The sequence below is a fragment of the Ailuropoda melanoleuca genome, chromosome 2 (genome assembly GCF_002007445.2).
Source record: "Ailuropoda melanoleuca isolate Jingjing chromosome 2, ASM200744v2, whole genome shotgun sequence".
NCBI lineage: Eukaryota > Metazoa > Chordata > Mammalia > Carnivora > Ursidae > Ailuropoda > Ailuropoda melanoleuca.
Genome location: NC_048219.1, coordinates 92,082,542 through 92,100,583, shown reverse-complemented (window position 1 = coordinate 92,100,583; position 18,042 = coordinate 92,082,542). Strand labels below are relative to the sequence as shown.

The 18,042-nt window shown below is 38.3% G+C and overlaps 1 protein-coding gene across 1 annotated transcript in view; it reads left to right on the top strand.

Annotated features, from left to right (window-relative positions):
• The window catches only part of UGGT1 (UDP-glucose glycoprotein glucosyltransferase 1), a 126,076-nt gene that overhangs the window by 32,032 nt on the left and 76,002 nt on the right, over positions 1–18,042 (top strand). Inside the window, exons 6-11 of the mRNA XM_034641928.1 lie at positions 500–604; positions 2,749–2,849; positions 3,479–3,578; positions 4,715–4,775; positions 15,477–15,568; positions 17,146–17,296. Coding sequence (XP_034497819.1) covers positions 500–604; positions 2,749–2,849; positions 3,479–3,578; positions 4,715–4,775; positions 15,477–15,568; positions 17,146–17,296 — 610 coding nt within the window. The remainder of the gene's footprint in view (positions 1–499; positions 605–2,748; positions 2,850–3,478; positions 3,579–4,714; positions 4,776–15,476; positions 15,569–17,145; positions 17,297–18,042) is intronic.

Sequence of the window (18,042 nt, the reverse complement as noted above, 5' to 3'; positions counted from 1 at the left end):
AGGTGGCTACCGCTTCCCGGCGCCCTGACACGGCGGCTCCCTCCCCCTTCTGTTTAGCTTCCGATATCTGTGCGCGGTTTCACGGCTCCCCGCTTCGTACCTCGATACTCAGCGCTGGAGATGTTCATTTGTAGAGATCCAGATGTATCTTCCTGCGTCTCAGGCTGATTCCGTGGATATTCCTGCTGGTCTGGTACCTATCCAGCTCAACTCAGGGGACCGGCTGAAAAAGGGGTCCCCTACTCCTCCGCCATCTTAACCTCCCCCCTTGAGCTTTTTAACATATAAAATTTTCCAAAGTGTAAGGAAAGAATCCATTTTTACTTTATCCATTGAAAAATACATTTATTCTCTTTGTTTGTTTGTTTAAAAAAAACCTGCAAAATGTTCATTGAGGTATTTAATGTTTTAAATGGTATTAAAATTTCAGGTGCTTTTGCTTTACATTATTCAAATTTATGAGGTAAATAACATTTTAATTTCCCTTCTAAACAATTAGACACGTATTTGCTTGTGCTTTTATAGGAACTGAGGTAAACACCACAGTGATTGGTGAAAATGATCCCATTGATGAAGTTCAGGGATTCCTCTTTGGAAAATTAAGGTATGGCATATTATTTTGGGAAATGCCCTTATTCTCTTAAAGCTCCAGGCTTCCTCCCATTATAAGCATCATCTTTCTCATTACTGTCTGAGTTACAGATCTCTCAGTAGTTCTTTCTATATGTAATCTGATATGAAGCAATTACCAGTTCACCTACTGTGTAGTTTATGATTCTCCAGGCATTTGGAGCACATTATTATTAAATGATATTAAGGTGGCCTGCCTATGGCTTTAGTTGATTTCCTTTTCTGGGTCTTGCAATTGATGACGTAAAGTTACATTCCAGTTTTTGATTCACATAGTAGTAACATATAATTGTTTCACTCAATTTTTCTCAAGAAATAAAAAAATATTTTAAGTGAGAGAGGTCATAGCTATTTACTTAAGCTAAGCATAGCCTGAAACAATGCAAAAAGGTACATTCAATTGAAATATATTAGACTTTCCTTCAGATTAAAGAGGATAAAAGATGTTTTCTTGAAATTTCATAGCCATTTCATGAAATTTTATAGAAATTTATAGCTGAAAATTCTTCTTAGCTGTTATTTTAAGTGTTGTAGTTATTTCTATTATGCCTTGAAAATTGTTTAGAGTCCTGAATTCTGTTTTATTTGGAAATCTTAATGAGGACAGCTAGAGTGAGGTTTTTTGGTTTTTGTGTTTTTGTTTGTTTTGGGCTTTTTTTTTTTTTTTTTTTTGGTAAAGGAATGGATCATGAAGAAATATATATAGGCCCAGTTTCATGTATTTGAGCTTTAACATTTGGCCCAGTGAAATGACTTAATCAGACTAACAATTTAGCAGAGATGAGTCAGTTCATGTTGAATTTCTGTGCATACGTTCAGTTCATCCTATGCATATGCATGTTTCTTTGTGTTTAACATTAGTTTGGGCCTCCTTAGTATGTAGTCAGATCCATTTTTATTAAACCCAGGTTTCCAGAATCTCTTTTCATATTCATGTTTTTTATGTTTGCTTTTTGGATAGCATTATGATCTTCTGTATTTAGAGCACAAAGCTAGTTTGTAGAGTACTAAAGACATTTCCTTTTGTGGTCATTCAAAACAGTTATTTAGCTATCTAACATTTTCTGATATTTCTATCATGAAGGTGAGTTTGTAGTAACTGATTGGAAATGAATTTGTTGGAGGGTGAAGAATCTGAGTAAATATTTTAGTTTCTGTATGTGGCATTTAAGAATTTTGAGTTTCTTGTATTTAAAAGAACGGAATTACTCTACCAGTCATCTGTTGTCTGATCTAAATGATATGTATCTGTGTCTGATAACTTCTGTTTTACTAGCTTTAAATAGAATGTACTATATTTCAAGATAAAACTAAAGGAAACCCAATAATCTTGGTTACCTTAAGTTGTATTATTCATGTGATTAAAGGATTTATGATCATGTAGCTGAAAGAAATCCATTTTGGGACTGGCAGTGATATATTTCCAGTTTTATTTTGAGAAACTAGAAAGATTCAGTAAAGTATATGGAAAATAATAGAACATACCCATGTACTTAACACCCAGAATTGATGGTTGTAATCATATTTGCTTTTCGGTTCCAAATAACTATTTATCAAGTTTTTTCCAACATATGCCTTCTTTTACTTAAAGAAACAAACATGGGTAAAACACTACAGGTAGAGTTGGGGGTCCCCTTGGTCCCCACTCTCAGTCCCATCTCCTCTCCCTGACACAGAGAATCACTATTGTAGTGATTCATTTTTTTAATCTGTAAATTTTATGATTTTTAAAATAGTAATTTTCTATATTAGCTTTTTTTTTTTTTAAGATTTTATTTATTTATTTGATAGAACATGAGCAGGGCTTGGGGCAGAGGGAGAAGCAGACTCCCCACTAAGCAGGGAGCCCAATGCAGGGCTCAGATACAGGGCTTGATCCCAGGACCCTGGAATCATTACCTGAGCTGAAGGCAGACACTTAACTGACTGAGCCACTCAGGCACCCCTATATTAGCTTATTTTTAAGAAAAATAATTATGCTTTAATATTTTTCATATATTGCAGGAATTTTCTTAATTGCTAAGGGGAAAATCATGAAGATAAAATTGGAGCCAACATCTAAGTGTGCTTTGAGAAAGCAAAGACACATCAATAAGACTGATTTTATGTTTCTTTCAGAGACCTGCACCCTGACCTGAAGGGGCAGTTGAAAGAACTCAGAAAACATCTTGTGGAGAGCACCAATGAAATGGCACCTTTAAAAGTTTGGCAATTGCAAGGTAATAAACATGTAGAGGAATCAACTCGCCTACTTTTTGACTAAATTTTATGGTATTAAAAAAATGTAGAATTTGAAATTAATGTTGTTTATTGGCCAGATTCTGAGGGTACCACAGATTTTCAAGATAGAGTGATTAATTGTGATTAATCAGAAAAGAAAAGAAGTCCTTTTGGAGACAGATAACACTATGCAGAAGTACATATAAAAATGAGTGCCAGATCTTTGTGTAAACAGATACATAAGTGTGTAATAGTACAAACATGTTTGTCTTAGTCTTTATGTTTCTTTATATATACATTTCTTGAACGGTGTATCTGTTGAATGTTAAAGACATATTAACATGGCAGGATATATTCTTGCTCTTCTGGTCCAGAGATGTAGTTATCACATGATTATTATTTTTTTAACATAATTTACTAAAGTCTTTTGCTATACTTCGTGGTATGTTATAAATTCAGAAAAAGGAAGTGAATAAAACCTGAAATTAGACTATAGGCACTCTCTGAAATGGTTGCATTCTCAGGCATTCTCAATTACCAAGAAAATTGTGAGAAAGAAATGTGTTTTTTTCTTATTTCTCTTTGCATTAGATTAATGCGTTTTAAATTGCATTTGACCTTGTTGCAGATCTCAGTTTCCAGACCGCTGCCCGAATCTTGGCTGCTCCTATTGAATTAGCTTTGGTAGTTATGAAGGATCTTAGTCAAAATTTTCCTACCAAAGCCAGGTAATAAAGAGTAAGGCTCTGACACATTCTTCTCTTTGACACATACCTAATTATCTTCATGTTTACATGCAAGATGAGGCAAGTAAAATATGAAAATGCTTAGAAAATTAAAGTTTTACTATCAGTACCATACTGCTAATGATACTGTCTTTTTGGGAAGGTGGCAGTACCATATATTGTCTGGTTGGAGAGACCCATCTAGCTTGTGTCCTTGGCTCTGTCACTTGATAGTTGCATGATGTTTGCAAATAAGTGACCTCTCTTTACCTCACTTCCTCAGCAGTAAAATGGAAATAATGATACCTACCTCTCAGGATTAGATGAGTTAACAAAATCTAATGTATGCAGATATAACTAATCTAGGGTCTGGCATGGACCTGAAGAGTTTCATATACATCGTCTTATTCAAACTTGATGAGGAAAGTGAGTTCTAGAGGCTGACTTGCTCATGGTGACACAATAAGATTTTGAATACAGCTGATTTTTGATGTTGCTTTCAGTTGTATAATGGTCTTCCACATCTTCTAAATAAATGGTTTTAAAAGCCAAATTTTTAGAGGCTAATGACTTAAATGGTTGCCAGTGTTTTTCTTGAGTAACTGAACAAGGTGTTTTGACTTCTGATGTGAGATATTTTATAAATAAGTTTGCTTATTTGATTAGTTTTGGAAAATATTTCTTAGGACTTACAAATCATATAGTACCTTCTCATTTAGCAGCATGCTATTGAAGATACACAGGTAGGATTACACCTCCACTGAAAGTGTTCAAATAGGATGAGCAGTCTGTCACCTTAATTTAACATTAGCTTTTAGCCTGTGAACAATAAAGTCATATATAGGAATAGAGTTACATATATTTAACCTAAGATCTTGGGGATAACTGGACTTGCTCTAAAATGCTGCTGCTACTGCTACTTTTCTGTGGTGTCATATGTTGTAATAATGAAAATATACGTACACCTGAATGGAGAAATGTATTTATTTGTGAAGGTGGAGGTTTTTGTTTTGTTTTTTTTTCATTTAGTTTCTTGTAATGTATTGAGCAATGTGTTGTTTCATATGTAAATACAGGGAAATTGAAGACATTTATATCAAATGTTAAACTAAACACTAATAACATTTTTATTTTTTTAGAGCAATAACAAAAACAGCAGTGAGTTCGGAACTTAGAACCGAAGTGGAAGAGAATCAGAAGGTACTACCCAGTAGAAAATCACTATTTTCCTTTCTGTTTTGTATTGTTATCTTTAAAGATGAGGAAATCTGAGTTACATCAATGACATTTAACAGTTTTACTCTCCTTTTAGTAAAGATGGTGGTGTTTTATTTCTCTAATCTTTTTTTGTATTTTTAATTTTTAATGAAAGTTGAATATGAATATTATCCAAACATCGAGTGCCTGGGTGGCTCAGTTGGTTAGGTGTCTGACTTGATTTTGGCTCAGGTTATGATCTAGGGGTCCTGGGATTAAGCCCCATGTTGGGCTCCGTGCTCAGTGTGGAGTCTACTTGTCCCTCTTCCTCTGCTCCTCTCCCCACTAATGCTTGCTTGTGCATGTGCTCTCTGTCTCTCTCAAATAAATAAATAAAATCTCAAAAAAAAAAAAATCAGATGGTGCCACCACTTTTTTTAGATAAACAGCATCCTCCTAACTTGACTTACTCCCTGTTTTGTCCCCCTTACCAGAAGTATCTGCTTTCAACACTTAGCTAATTGTTTTGATATTTATCCCCAGATTTCTAGCAAGTTTGAGTTGGTACAGTGTTTTCCAGTTTCAAACCTTATGTCTTGGCCTCCATTACAAGGATGAAGTTTAACTTTCTTTCACTGCCCCTCACCCCCATGTCTGCCATTACTCCATATTGGTGCTTCCTGTCTCTCCAATTTCTCTGTGAATTTATGTTGTGATTTTATCAATTTTCGTTCTGTTCCACTGTGGTCTGGTGGTTCTCTATGTGTAGGGCATACCATTTATCCTGGAACCTTGCTTTAATCTCTTTTGTTGGCTCTCCTGTTCTTGGATTCCAGGCCTTCTTTGTTTTTTGGTTTACTCCCTTACTTTGGTGCAGCATATTATTCTTCATGAGAAAAGTTGCATGTGAGGTGAATTTCAGACTCTGAGAAATCAATTTCCCATTTTTTTTTTAAGATTAATTTATTTGAGAGAGAGAACACAAGCAGGGAGGAGGGGCAGAGGGAGAGGGAGAAGCAGTCTCCCCACTGTGCATGGAGCCTGATGTGGGGCTGGATACCAGGACCCTGGGATCATGACCTGAGCCAAAGGCAGAAGCTTAACTGACTGACCCACGCAGGCACCCCTCCACTTCTCTTTTTATTAATATCTTGTCTGGGTATAGAATTCTAAATTGGAAGTCATTTAGAAGTTTTATTACCAGACCAAAGTGGGTCTGGTCCTTGGTGAGTTATAGACAGAGACCATACCTGGTGGAGTTGCCTCGAGAGGTCATCTTTATTTGTATAAATAGGGAGATCATGGGGAATAATTTCCAAAGCCATGACTGTTCCAATAGGAGTAAGCTGGCTCCTTTTATTAGGATTTGGGATGAATATTCCCCAAACCGGGGACTTTAACATTGCAGTGAAGCTGAGGATGTGGAGTACTTTCTGATTAATTTGCAGGGGTATAATCCATCATCCTCAAATGTTTCTTTTTCTGTTCCAGCAATTTGTTAGTTTCAAAAAGATGAAATTGACAGAACCTTGTAGGAGTTTCCTGAGTTCAGTAGGTCATTCCTGAGTTCAGGGGGTCAAGGGTGACAGTTTGAAGGCATTGCTTCTTGGAATTTTGATTTCTATTGTGAATATGAGAAATTTGAACCCTTGGTATGAGATCTGCTTTACTTCCAGCAACCATTCAGGATCTTTTCTTTGGCCCTGTAATCTGAAATTTCACAGTGCTGTACCTTTTAAGAAAATCTGTGCTCTCTTGAGTGGTTGGTGCCCCCTCCAAATCTGGAAAATAATTTCCTTTAGCTTTGGGAAATTTGCTTGAGTTATTTCTTTGCCTCATTCCCTCTGGTTTCTCTCTCTTATTTTCCTGGAATTCTTCATTTTTTTTTTAATAATTTTTTGTTATGTTATATTAGTCGCCATACAGTACCTCCCTAGTTTTTGATGTAATGTTCCATGATTCATTACTTGTGTTTAACACCCAGTGCATCATGCAATATGTGCCCTCCTTAATACCCATCACTGGCCTATCCCAGTTCCCTAACCCCCTCCCCTCTGAAGCCCTCAGTTTGTTTCGCAGAGTCCATAGACTCTCGTGGTTCATTCCCCCTTCTGTTTACTCCCCCTTCATTCTTCCCTTCCTTCTCCTACCGATCTCCCTGCTATTTCTTATGTTTATTCCATTGTATATATGGACCACATCTTCTTAATCCAGTCATCTGTTGAAGGTCATCTCGGCTCCTTCCACAATTCAGCCATTGTGGACAGAGCTGCTATGAACATTGGGGTGCATATGTCCGAGTAATATTCCATTGTATATATGGACCACATCTTCTTAATCCAGTCATCTGTTGAAGGTCATCTCGGCTCCTTCCACAATTCAGCCATTGTGGACAGAGCTGCTATGAACATTGGGGTGCATATGTCCCTTCTTTTCACTATGTCTGTACCTTCGGGGCAAATACCCAGTAGTGCAATTGCTGGATCATAGGGTAGCTCAATTTTTAACTTTTTAAGGGACTCCACGCTGTTTTCCAAAGTGGCTGTACCAACTTGCATTCCCAACAATAATGTAGGAGGGATCCCCTTTCTCCACATCCTCTCCAACATTTGTTGTTTCCTGCCTTGTCCATTTTTGCCATTCTAACTGGCGTAAGGTGGTATCTCAATGTGGTTTTGATTTGAATTTCCCTGATGGCTAATGATTTTGAACATTTTTTCATGTGTCTGTTAGCCATTTGTATGTCTTCATTGGAAAAGTGTCTGTTCATATCTTCTGCCCATTTTTTGATTTGTTTATTTGTTTCTTGTGTATTGAGTTTGAGAAATTCTTTGTAGATCTTGGATACCAATCTTTTATCTGCAGTGTCATTTGCAAATATCTTCTCCCATTCCGTGGGCTGCCCGTGGGTTCTTTTTTTTCTTTTTTTTTTTTTTTTTACTGTTTTCTTGGCTGTGCAGAAGCTTTTTATCTTGATGAATCCCCCAGAAGTTCATTTTATCTTTTGTTTCTCTTGCCTTTGGAGATGTGTCAAAAAAAAAAATTGCTGCGGCTGCCGTCAAAGAGGTTGCAGCCTATGTTCTCCTCTAGGATTTTGATGGATTCCTGTCTCACATCGAGGTCTTTCATCCATTTGGAGTTTATCTTTGTGTATGGTGTGAGAGAGTGGTCAAGTTTAATTCTTTTGCATGTAGCTGTCCAATTTTCCCAGCATCATTTATTGAAGAGACTCTTTTTTCCACTGGATTTTTTCCCCGCTTTGTCAACGATTAATTGCCCAAAGAGCCGAGGGTCCATTTCTGAGTTCTTTGTTCTGTTCCATTGGTCTATGTGTCTCTTTTTGTGCCAATACCATGCTCTCTTTGTGATCTCACCTTTATCGTATAGCTTGAAATCCGGCAATGTGATGCCCCCAGCTTTGTTTTTCCTTATCAACAATTTCTNTTTTTTGTTTTCGATCTCATTAATCTTTTCTTCTATAATGTATGATCTGTTTTTAATCCCATCCATGATATTTTTCATTACCAACATTATATTTTTCACATCTTGAAGTTTGATTTGGATCTTTTATACATGTTTCATATATCTGTTTAATATGCTCACCTTCCAATCCATGAGCATGGAATATTTTTCCATCTTTTTGTGTCTTCTTCAATGTCTTTCAAGAGTGATTTGTAGTTTCTAGAATATAGATCCTTTACGTCTCTGGTTAAGTTACTTGTGAGATAACGTATAATTTTTGGTGCTATTGTAAATGGAATAGGTTCCCAAATTTCTCTTTCTTCAGTCTCGTTCGTGTATAGAAATGCAGCTGATTTCTGAGCATTGACTTTGTATCCCGCCACATTAGTGAATTGCTCTATAAGTTCTAGTAGTTTAGGGGTGGAGTCTTTTGGGTTTTCCATATAGAGTATCATTTCAGCTGCGGAGAGAGACAGTTTGACTTCTTCTTTGCCGATTTGGATACCTTTGATCCCTTTTTGTTGTCTGATTGCTGTTGCAAGGACTTCTAGTACTATGTTGAATAATAATGGCGAGACTGGGCATCCTTGTCGTGTTCCTGATCTTCAGGGAAAGGCTTCCAGCTTTTCCTCATTGAGAATGATATTCGCTGTAGGCTTCTCATAGATGGTTTTTATGAAATTGAGGAATGTACCCTCTGTCCCTACACTCTGAAGGGTTTTAATCAGGAAAGGATGCTGTATTTTGTCAAATGCTTTTCTGCATCAATTGAGAGGATCATATGGTTCTTGACTCTTTTCTTGTTGATATGATCTATCACACTGATCGATTTGAGAATGTTGAACCACCCTTGCATCCCAGGGATGACACTTGGTCTTGATGGATAATCCTTGTAATGGACTGTTGGATCCTATTAACTAGGATCTTGTTGAGAATTTTGGCATCCATATTCATCAGGGAAATCGGTCTATAATTCTCCTTTTTGAGGGGGTCTTTGCCTGGTTTGGGGATCAAGGTAATAACTGGCCTCATAGAATGAGTTTGGTAGTTTTCCTTCTGTTTCTATTTTTTGAAGTAGCTTCAGGAGAATAGGTATTATTTCTTCTTTGAATGTTTGGTAGAATTCCCTGGGGAATCTGTCAGGCCCCGGACTCTTGTTTTTCGGGAGGTTTTTGATCACTGCTTCAATCTCTTCATAATTAATCGGTCTGTTTTAATAGTCAATTTCTTCCTGTTTCAGTCTTGGTAGTTTATAAGTTTCCAGGAAGGCATCCATTTCTTCCAGGTTGTTTAATGTATTGGCATAAAGCTGTTGATAAAAGTTTCTAATGATCCTTCCTATTTCATTGGTGTTGGTCGTGATCTCTCCCCTTTCATTCTTATTTTTATAAATTGGGGTCCTTTCTCTCTTCTTTTGAATAAGTCTGGCCAGTGGCTTATCGATCTTATTTATTCTTTCAAAGAACCAGCTTCTAGTTCTGTTGATCTGCTCTACTGTGCTCCTGGTTTCTAATTCATTGTTCTCTGCTCTAATCTTTATCAACTGCCTTCTCGTACATGGGTTAGGCCTGTTCTTCTGTTCCAGCTCCAGCTTCTTGAGGTGAGAATATAAAAACTGCATTTTAGATTTTTCTATTCTTTTGAGTGAGGCTTGGATGGCTATGTATTTTCCCCTTAGGACTGCCTTTGCAGTGTTCCATAGGTTTTGGACTGTTGTTTTTTCATTCTCGTTAGTCTCCGTAAATTGTTTAAAATGATTTTTAATTTCCTGGTTTACCTAATCATGCTTGAGCAGGATGGTTCTTAGTTTCCAAGTGTTTGAGTTTCTTCCAAATTTTTCCTTGTGATTGAGTTCCAGTTTCAAAGCATTGTGATCTGAGAATATGCATGGAATAATTTCAGTCTTTTGGTATCGGTTGAGACCTGTTTTGTGACCCAGTTTATGGTCTGTTCTGGAGAAAGTTCCATGTGCATTTGAAAAGAATGAGTATTCTGTTGTTCTGGGGTGTAGTGTTCTGTATATATCTGTGAGGTCCATCTGGTCTAGTTTGTCATTCAAAGCTTTTGTTTCTTTGTTGATTTTCTGCTTAGGTGATCTGTCTATTGCCGATAGTGGAGTGTTGAGGTCCCCTACTATTAATGTATTATTATCTGTACGTCTCTTTATTCTCGTTAAGAGCTGCTCCCCTGTTGGGGTCATAGATATTTATAATTGTCATATCCACTTGTTGAATACATCCTTTAAGAATAATATAGTGTCCTTCTGTGTCTCTAACAACAGTCTTTAGTTTAAAATCTAATCTGTCTAAGAATTGCTACCCCAGCTTTCTTTTGAGGTCCGTTGGCATGGAAAATTGTTCTCCATCCCTTCACTTTCAGTCTGGATGTATCTTTAGGTTCAAAATGAGTGTCTTGTAAACAGCAAATGGATGGGTCATGTCTTTTTATCCAATCTGGATCCCTGTGGTGTTTTATGGGAGCATTAGGCCATTGACATGAGAGTGGTTATTGAGAGATATGATTTTAATGATGTCCTCTTGCCTGTGAAGTCTTTGTTTCTATAGATTATAAATTTCTGTTCTGTATCACTCTTGGGGCCTTTTTTCTTTTATAGAACCCCCCTTAACATCTCATGTAGGGCTGGTTTGGTGGTTACAAATTCTGTCAGTTTCTGCCGATCCTGGAAGGTCCTTATCTCTCCATCAATTCTGAATGACATCCTTGCTGGATAAAGGATCCTTGGTTGCATGTTCTTCTCAGATAGAGCTTTGAAAATACTCCTCCAACCCTTCCTAGCCTGCCAGGTCTCTGTAGACAGGTCTGACGTTATTCTGATATTTTTACCTCTGTATGTAAGGATTTTCTTCCCACTGGCTACTTTCAATACTGTATCCTTGGATCTAATATTTACGAATTGCATTATGACGTGACGTGGTGTAGGTCTGTCGTCATTGACCTTGGGAGGGGTACTCTCTGCCTCTTGGACATGAATGCTTGTATCCTTTGCTTGTATCCTTTGCCAGATTAGCGAAGTTCTCACCTACAATTTGTTCAAATATCTCTTCTAGACCTCTCTCTTTTTCCACCGCCTTGGGGATGCCGATGATTCTGACACTGGAACATTTCTTTGAGTCGTTATCCTCCATAATCTACATTCTTGAGATTGGATTTTTCTGAGCCAAGTTTCTGTGTGAACTTTCTCTTCTACCATCCCATCCTCCAATTCACTAATTCGTTCTTCTGCCTCATTTACCCTGGCCATCAGAGCATTACTTTAGACTGCAGTTGATTCATAGTATTTTTAATTTCTGCCTTATTCGCTCTCATTTCCACCCTTAGAGATTCTATATTCTCGTTAATATTTTCGTTAATATTTTTTTCAACCCTACACTTATCTAGACCATTGTTACTCTGAACTCCATTTCTGACAATTTAGTGATATCCATATCTATTATTTCTATGGCAGAGGCCACAGTCTCTGTCTCCTTTCTTTGCTGAGGGTTTCTCCTCCTTGTCCTTCTGATGAGGAGAGGTTGCGGGGTTGCACAGAGCCCAAATTATTGACCAGGACCCAAGTAGTGTGCACTTGTTTTATCGGGACTTTAGGGATGTTGGCTTCTTGATTTTTCAGCCTGCCTTCTGGGGGAGCGGCCTGCCACGCTGATACTCAGGCAACCCTGTTTGACTAGAGTCGTCCTGTCCCCTGCGAGGGGGGATGGGAATTGGTACAATGTGAGCTGGTATTTCCGGGCTTTTGTTCTCTGGTGGCTTTCCCTGGTGGTTTTCTGTTGGTCTTCTGAGAGTCAGAGCAGCAGTGGCCAAATCCTCGCCTCTATCTCAGAACAGAGAGATCGCAGTCCGCTCTCCACTGAGCTCTCCTGGCCTCTTTAGCTCTGTTTCTGTCAGTGCTAACAAAAACCCTACAGCGTTCTGGGTTGTCTTCCAGCCCTCACTTCCAGGGCCAGTACATCTCTGTCCTTTGTGCTTTTAACACCGCCAGTTGCCCCCGGTTCCCGCACGTGGTCCCGATCTCCCTGTTTCAGTGTGGTTCCCGCGCAGTCGGGAGCGCAGGTTTTCAGTCTGGCCACGCACGCGCTCCTGAGCTCTCGGTTTCAGCCTAGCTCGAGTGTGCGCTCCGGTGCTCCGGTTATCAGTCTGGACGCACGTCTGCTCCCGAGCTCCTGCTTTTAGTCTGGTTCCAGTGAGCGCTCCGGAGCTCTGGTTTTCAGACTGGTCGCACGTGCATTCCCAGGCTTACTGTCTCAGTCTGTTTTCTTAAGGGGTGTCAGTCCTCAGGGGTGTCAGTTCGCAAGTCTGGCCCACTCCCCAATGCAGGTGGCTACCGCTTCCCGGTGCCCGCGGCGCCTCCCTCCCCTTTCCGTTTATCTTCCGATATCTGTGCGCGGTTTCACGGCTCCCCGCTTCGTACCTCAATACTCAGTGCTGGAGATGTTCATTTGTAGAGATCCAGATGTATCTTCCTGTGTCTCAGGCTGATTCTGTGGGTGTTCAGGATGGTCTGGTACCTATCCAGCTTGACTCAGGGGAGCAGCTGAAAAAGGGGTCACCTACTCCTCCGCCATCTTTTCTCCCTCCAAAATTTGGAATTCTTCATTTTTAAGGTATTTCATTGCCTCGACTACTTTGTCCTAATTAAAAAATACATTTTATTTCCTGTTTTCCAGTTCTTTTATGCTTTATTTTTAAACTTTCTGGGAAAGATTTTCAACTCCTTTGTTGATATTTTTCCTTTAGTTTTCAAATCTTTAATTTCTAAGGGTTCTTGTTCTTAGATTCTTCTTTTTATGGTGTTCTTATATTTTTCTGACACTAGCAGTGGTGCTTGTGTATGTTTTCTTCTCTCTTGCACCATCTGTTTTCTCTTAAGTTGACTTTCTTTTTGTTTTGGCCTCTTGTCTTTAATGTTGAAGGCTTTCCTTACATGTTCTGCTCATATTGAAGAGAGCGAGGAGTAAAGAGCTGATGGGAAGCCTTAAGGATGAGGCTTTTTGACGGTAGGCTCTCCTGGTATGGCCTTTTCCTAGTCACCCCAGTGTCAGTATCCTGGTACCTTTCCTCTTGAGCTTCAGTCTCCAGAAAAGGATCTTCTGATCTTCTGCCTGGAGAGTGAAGTCTGGCTGCCTGAGTGGTAGAAGCCCAGTAGGAAGAACATTCGGGAACTTCCACTCAGTCTGCAGTTTTCAGTATGGGATCCCTGCCGTCAGTTGTGCTTCATTTCCCCAAGTTCCCAGATTCTGTCTTTCACTCTTTGCCGGGAATGAGCCTCCATTTTTCTGGAGTAGAGGGAGTCATGACAGCAGTCACCTTACTGTGTGAAATCAGCAGGGCAGTCCGAGTGCTCTTATCTTTACAGCACGCATTGTTTAGCCTAGTTATTACCCCTTCATACATGTGTTCTTTGTACTGTCAATTCTTGAGCCTTTTGAGAAGGTCCACAGGATAACTTATGGTTTCTGTTGGCTTTTCCCACTTTTGGCCTGGCATTCAACTTTCTTGGGGTTGCTAAGACAGTTGGTACTCATTCATCTCCTTTCCACCTTCCAGAATTAATTGCCCTTTTTCTTTTTTGTCCTCTTTGTTGTGGATTTATAACTTGATAAAAGTCCCTTTTTAAAAAACTGATATTTCAACAGAGTTTCAGGAGGGGAAAAAAAGAAATGCTTATGCTCAGTCTACTATCTTTACCCCAGATTTTTTAAACCTTTACATATGAGATATTAATTAATGAAATAGATCTGAGGAATAAGTAAACCAAATTTATCTCAAATATTTACTAAGTTGAAGAAACCTTATTAACAGTTTTTATTTACCTCATTTTTGATTTCCAGAATAACAGTACCAGTATTATCTAATTTTTAGGGCTTCTTTCCCCTGCAAGAGAGCAAAATATTAAATTATATAGACTGTAGTACTTCCTTGATTCTTTGGGATTTTTAAAAATTAAATATTTTGTTAAAGTATAAAATACGAAAGTATACAACACATGCAAAAATGTGCCAAACCCACAATCTTTAGTGTGATCAATTTTCACAAAGTGAACTTTGCTCTGTTACTAGCACCCAGATCTTGAAATAGATATGAGTCGTGTGTAGCAGCTCAGATTCACTGTTTCTTATAGTCATAGGGTGTACAGCCTGGGTGTGAGTGGACATGGAGTTTTTCTTTCCCATGTAAGAAATTCCTATTCTGAATTGATGCAACTCTCCATTTTCCCTTATTTTACTTGTAGTTTAATACTTGTAGGGCAAAGAAGCAAAAGCTGTGGCTTCCTCATCATTGTATGCTTTACCCATGCAATACTGGGCCTTAAAGTTTACTTCTATTAGTGTGCTGACTACTGGGAAATGAAGGGAGCTCAACAGTCCCTGTCCTCCTTTTCCCCACCCTGTGAGAACTAAGGGCTTAAGTTCTGTCCCTAGTATCTGAGTAGTTTTTTCCCTTTGCTGTGTGGATTAGCTCCCTGTGGTATGGAATATGAATAGTCGTCCCAGTTTCCTCAGAAGGGAAGAGTAATTAAACGGAAAGAATAGAAGTCAATAGAAGCTACAGCATGGCATCCAAGCAGTGTGTCTGACGGGTCAGGCAGGTCTGAAGGGCTGCAGGGACTGCACAGTCACCTGTGTGTCAGGGAGCCACTGTCTTAGGGAGCAGCAGTTGAAGGGCCCCATGGAGATCAGGTCTTGGACAGTTAGGTTGCATGTGGGTACTGTCTTCAGGGCAGCAACTCAGTTTCTTAGTGTGCATTAGTTTGAAGGTTTAAGGGAGGTGTGGGGTTTTGAAACCCTTTTAGATTAGATCCCTGGAGTTCATCAAGAAGGCCCAGCTGTTAGTGACTGCTGTCGCCACCTTGGCTGGCATCACAAATAGGAAGTAGTAATAGAAGTCCTCTTATATGAAAAGTGACCCTCAGCACTTGGCTTATTTAACCAATCTCCCTCCTCCTCCTTTCCCCGACATTATAGGAAACAGTTGTATTAATCGTAGTTGGAAGGAAGAAGGGAGGAGTCATGTATTTCACACGAACTAGCAGTTTCATTGCAATGCAGTAAATGATAAGAACAGTCTGTGGGAGTACATTAAATGAAATCTTAACCCAGCCTTAGGGTTTCCTGTAGTAAATAAGAGGATGCAACATTTGTACATATACTAAAGTCAGAAACATGGAAATTTTTGTTAAACATTCTCTTCCTGTTCCTTAACAATTTTTTAAAAATATTTTAGTATTTCAAGGGAACTTTAGGATTACAGCCGGGAGATTGCGCGCTCTTCATCAATGGACTTCATATTGATTTAGATACACAGGATATATTCAGGTATGGATAATATTTTTTATTCTCTGAAAAGATTTTATAATGTTAGCTCCTTAAAGCATGTTCGGATTGTTTTTCCTACTTGACATGGCACGTTGCAAAGCCTATTGGCTTACCAGGTGCAGTAAGTGGTGAGTCCTGAGTCCTGAGTGGATGACCGGGATGGACACGATAATAATGTCATTTGTTACCATAATGTACATTCAAGGCCTTGGACATTGAACGCCTTAGTGTCTTTTGAGGATGCCCTTTTTTAGAGCTATAGTTTTCCTCTTATCCATAAAAAAAGAGTGTGAGCGGGTTCATTGACTTCTGGAAATAGTGTAAAGTAGGTTTATTCAAAATACTGCCTCTGCCTCCCATATCTCAGAAGGTGTTCCATTTTACATACATTATTTGAATATCTAGGGGCACCTGGGTGCCATAGTCTGTTAAGTGGCTGACTGATGGTTTTAGCTCAGGTCATGATCTCAGAGTTGTAATCTCATGACATTGAGCCCCACGAGGAGTCTGCTTGAGTTTCTCTTTCCCTCTTCTTTTGTCCCTCCCCTGCTTGCTCTCTCCTTTCTTTCTCAAATGGATAAATAAATCTTAAAAAAAAAAAAAGAATATCTACCTTTTTGTGTTGCTAAAATGGGGTTCAGGGCTAACTTGCTCTAAATTGGCCTTATGAATTTTGAGGGGGGTTGGGTATTTAGGTAGAATTCAGATTTTGTCCTTGGAATTGAGATTGACACAGTTGACACTGTGGCTTCATAATAGTAAAAACAAAAGCTACTGCTAGTACTTCAGAAGAACCAGTTCCCACAATAATATTTTTCACATTAATTATTTTAATTGATCTTTTATGTCCTCCTCCTGCTTTTTAGAGCCAGTAAAAAGTTAGTAAAATGGATGTGGATGCTTTAAAAAGATTGCCCAGATTTGTATTTTTTTTTAAAGTAAAAAATATACACCTATCTCTTTAATTTTTCAGAGTTTACAGATTGAGTACTTGGCTTATTTAAACAGTTTTAAGTGATAGACAAAATAAAAGAACTAAGAAAAGTGACGTCTTCATCCTGGCTTTTTATTTCTTCTTCCTTCCCATCTTTTCTACCTTCCCTAACAACATCAGTGTGATGTTGTTCCCTAGCAACATCACACTGATGTTGTAACCTATGTTAAATCTATATAATGTAGCTATTTTTTAAAATAAATTTTTAATTATGAGATAATTGTAGATTTATGTAGAAATAATACAGAGAAGTTACCATCGTGTGTTTTTTTTTTTTTTTTTAACATGTAGGGTAAAATTCAGGTGAGGATTATTTCATCCTCAAATTGTGTGTTTATATTTAGAGGTAATTTTATACCTGATAGATACATTGGTAAGTATAAATAAGAAGCAAGTCCTACCTACTTTGTTCTGTATATTTTGACAAGATGAAGCAAGGGGAAGAGCTCCCTTTTTTGATTTCTTGGCTAGTTTGAACAGGGCATTGAGTTTGAACTGATAAATTTTTTCATGGTGAGGGTTGGTTGGTTTTTTTAAACTTTTTCTACTAAATACCTTCCNAAATCCCTCCCCCCCCCCCCAGTCTGTTTGATGTTTTGAGGAATGAAGCTCGGGTAATGGAGGGTCTGCACAGATTGGGAATAGAAGGCCTTTCTCTGCATAATGTTTTGAAACTGAACATCCAGCCCTCTGAGGCCGACTATGCTGTAGACATCCGGAGTCCTGCTATTTCAGTAGGTATTCTGGAGTGTCCTGGGGGCATTCTGGCCAGGCATTTTATTATGGTTTTCTCATTTGTGTTTTGTGAGAGGTAGGTTACTTCTGCCATCTCTTATATTGGCATCATACAGTGATTTACAACAACTGCTTATTTGGGACTCTGTATATATAATAAAGTAGTCCCTTAAATCCTCCAAAAAGTTGAATTATTATGTTTAATGTGATTAAGACAGTGATTTTTCCAGTTTTGTATCCCCCTAGGATTCGGCTGAGCATCTCTTGGGAAAAAGAATGCTAAGTTTGTATTTTCTCAGTTGCATACAAGTTCTGTGTGATTTTTTTTTTTTTTTTGGCCAATATCCTTCTTTAAAAGAACTTTGATTATTTTGTATGTGAAGAATTTATATAGATTAATGTCTGCTGTATTGATGTCTCTGAGCCTCTGTCTCCTTGTGTGGTCAAAGGAAGAATGTTGTTACAGGTGTGCCTGGCACACCCTTGACCCTCCTGTCCTTTTTTCTTGGTTTCTGTACTGCATTTATTGTGGGGAATTTTTTTCAAAAGAAAATTATGTCGAATGTAGATGATCATTACTTGAGTTCTCCCTAGGTAATGTTTTTATTTTGATGAATATTGTTACATTATTTGTTTTCTTGTTAAAAACATTTTTAATTACAAAGAGTAAAGAGATTAATATAATTAATAACAGTATAGCCCATCACCATACTTAGTACGTGTTAACATTTAATCATTTTGTGTC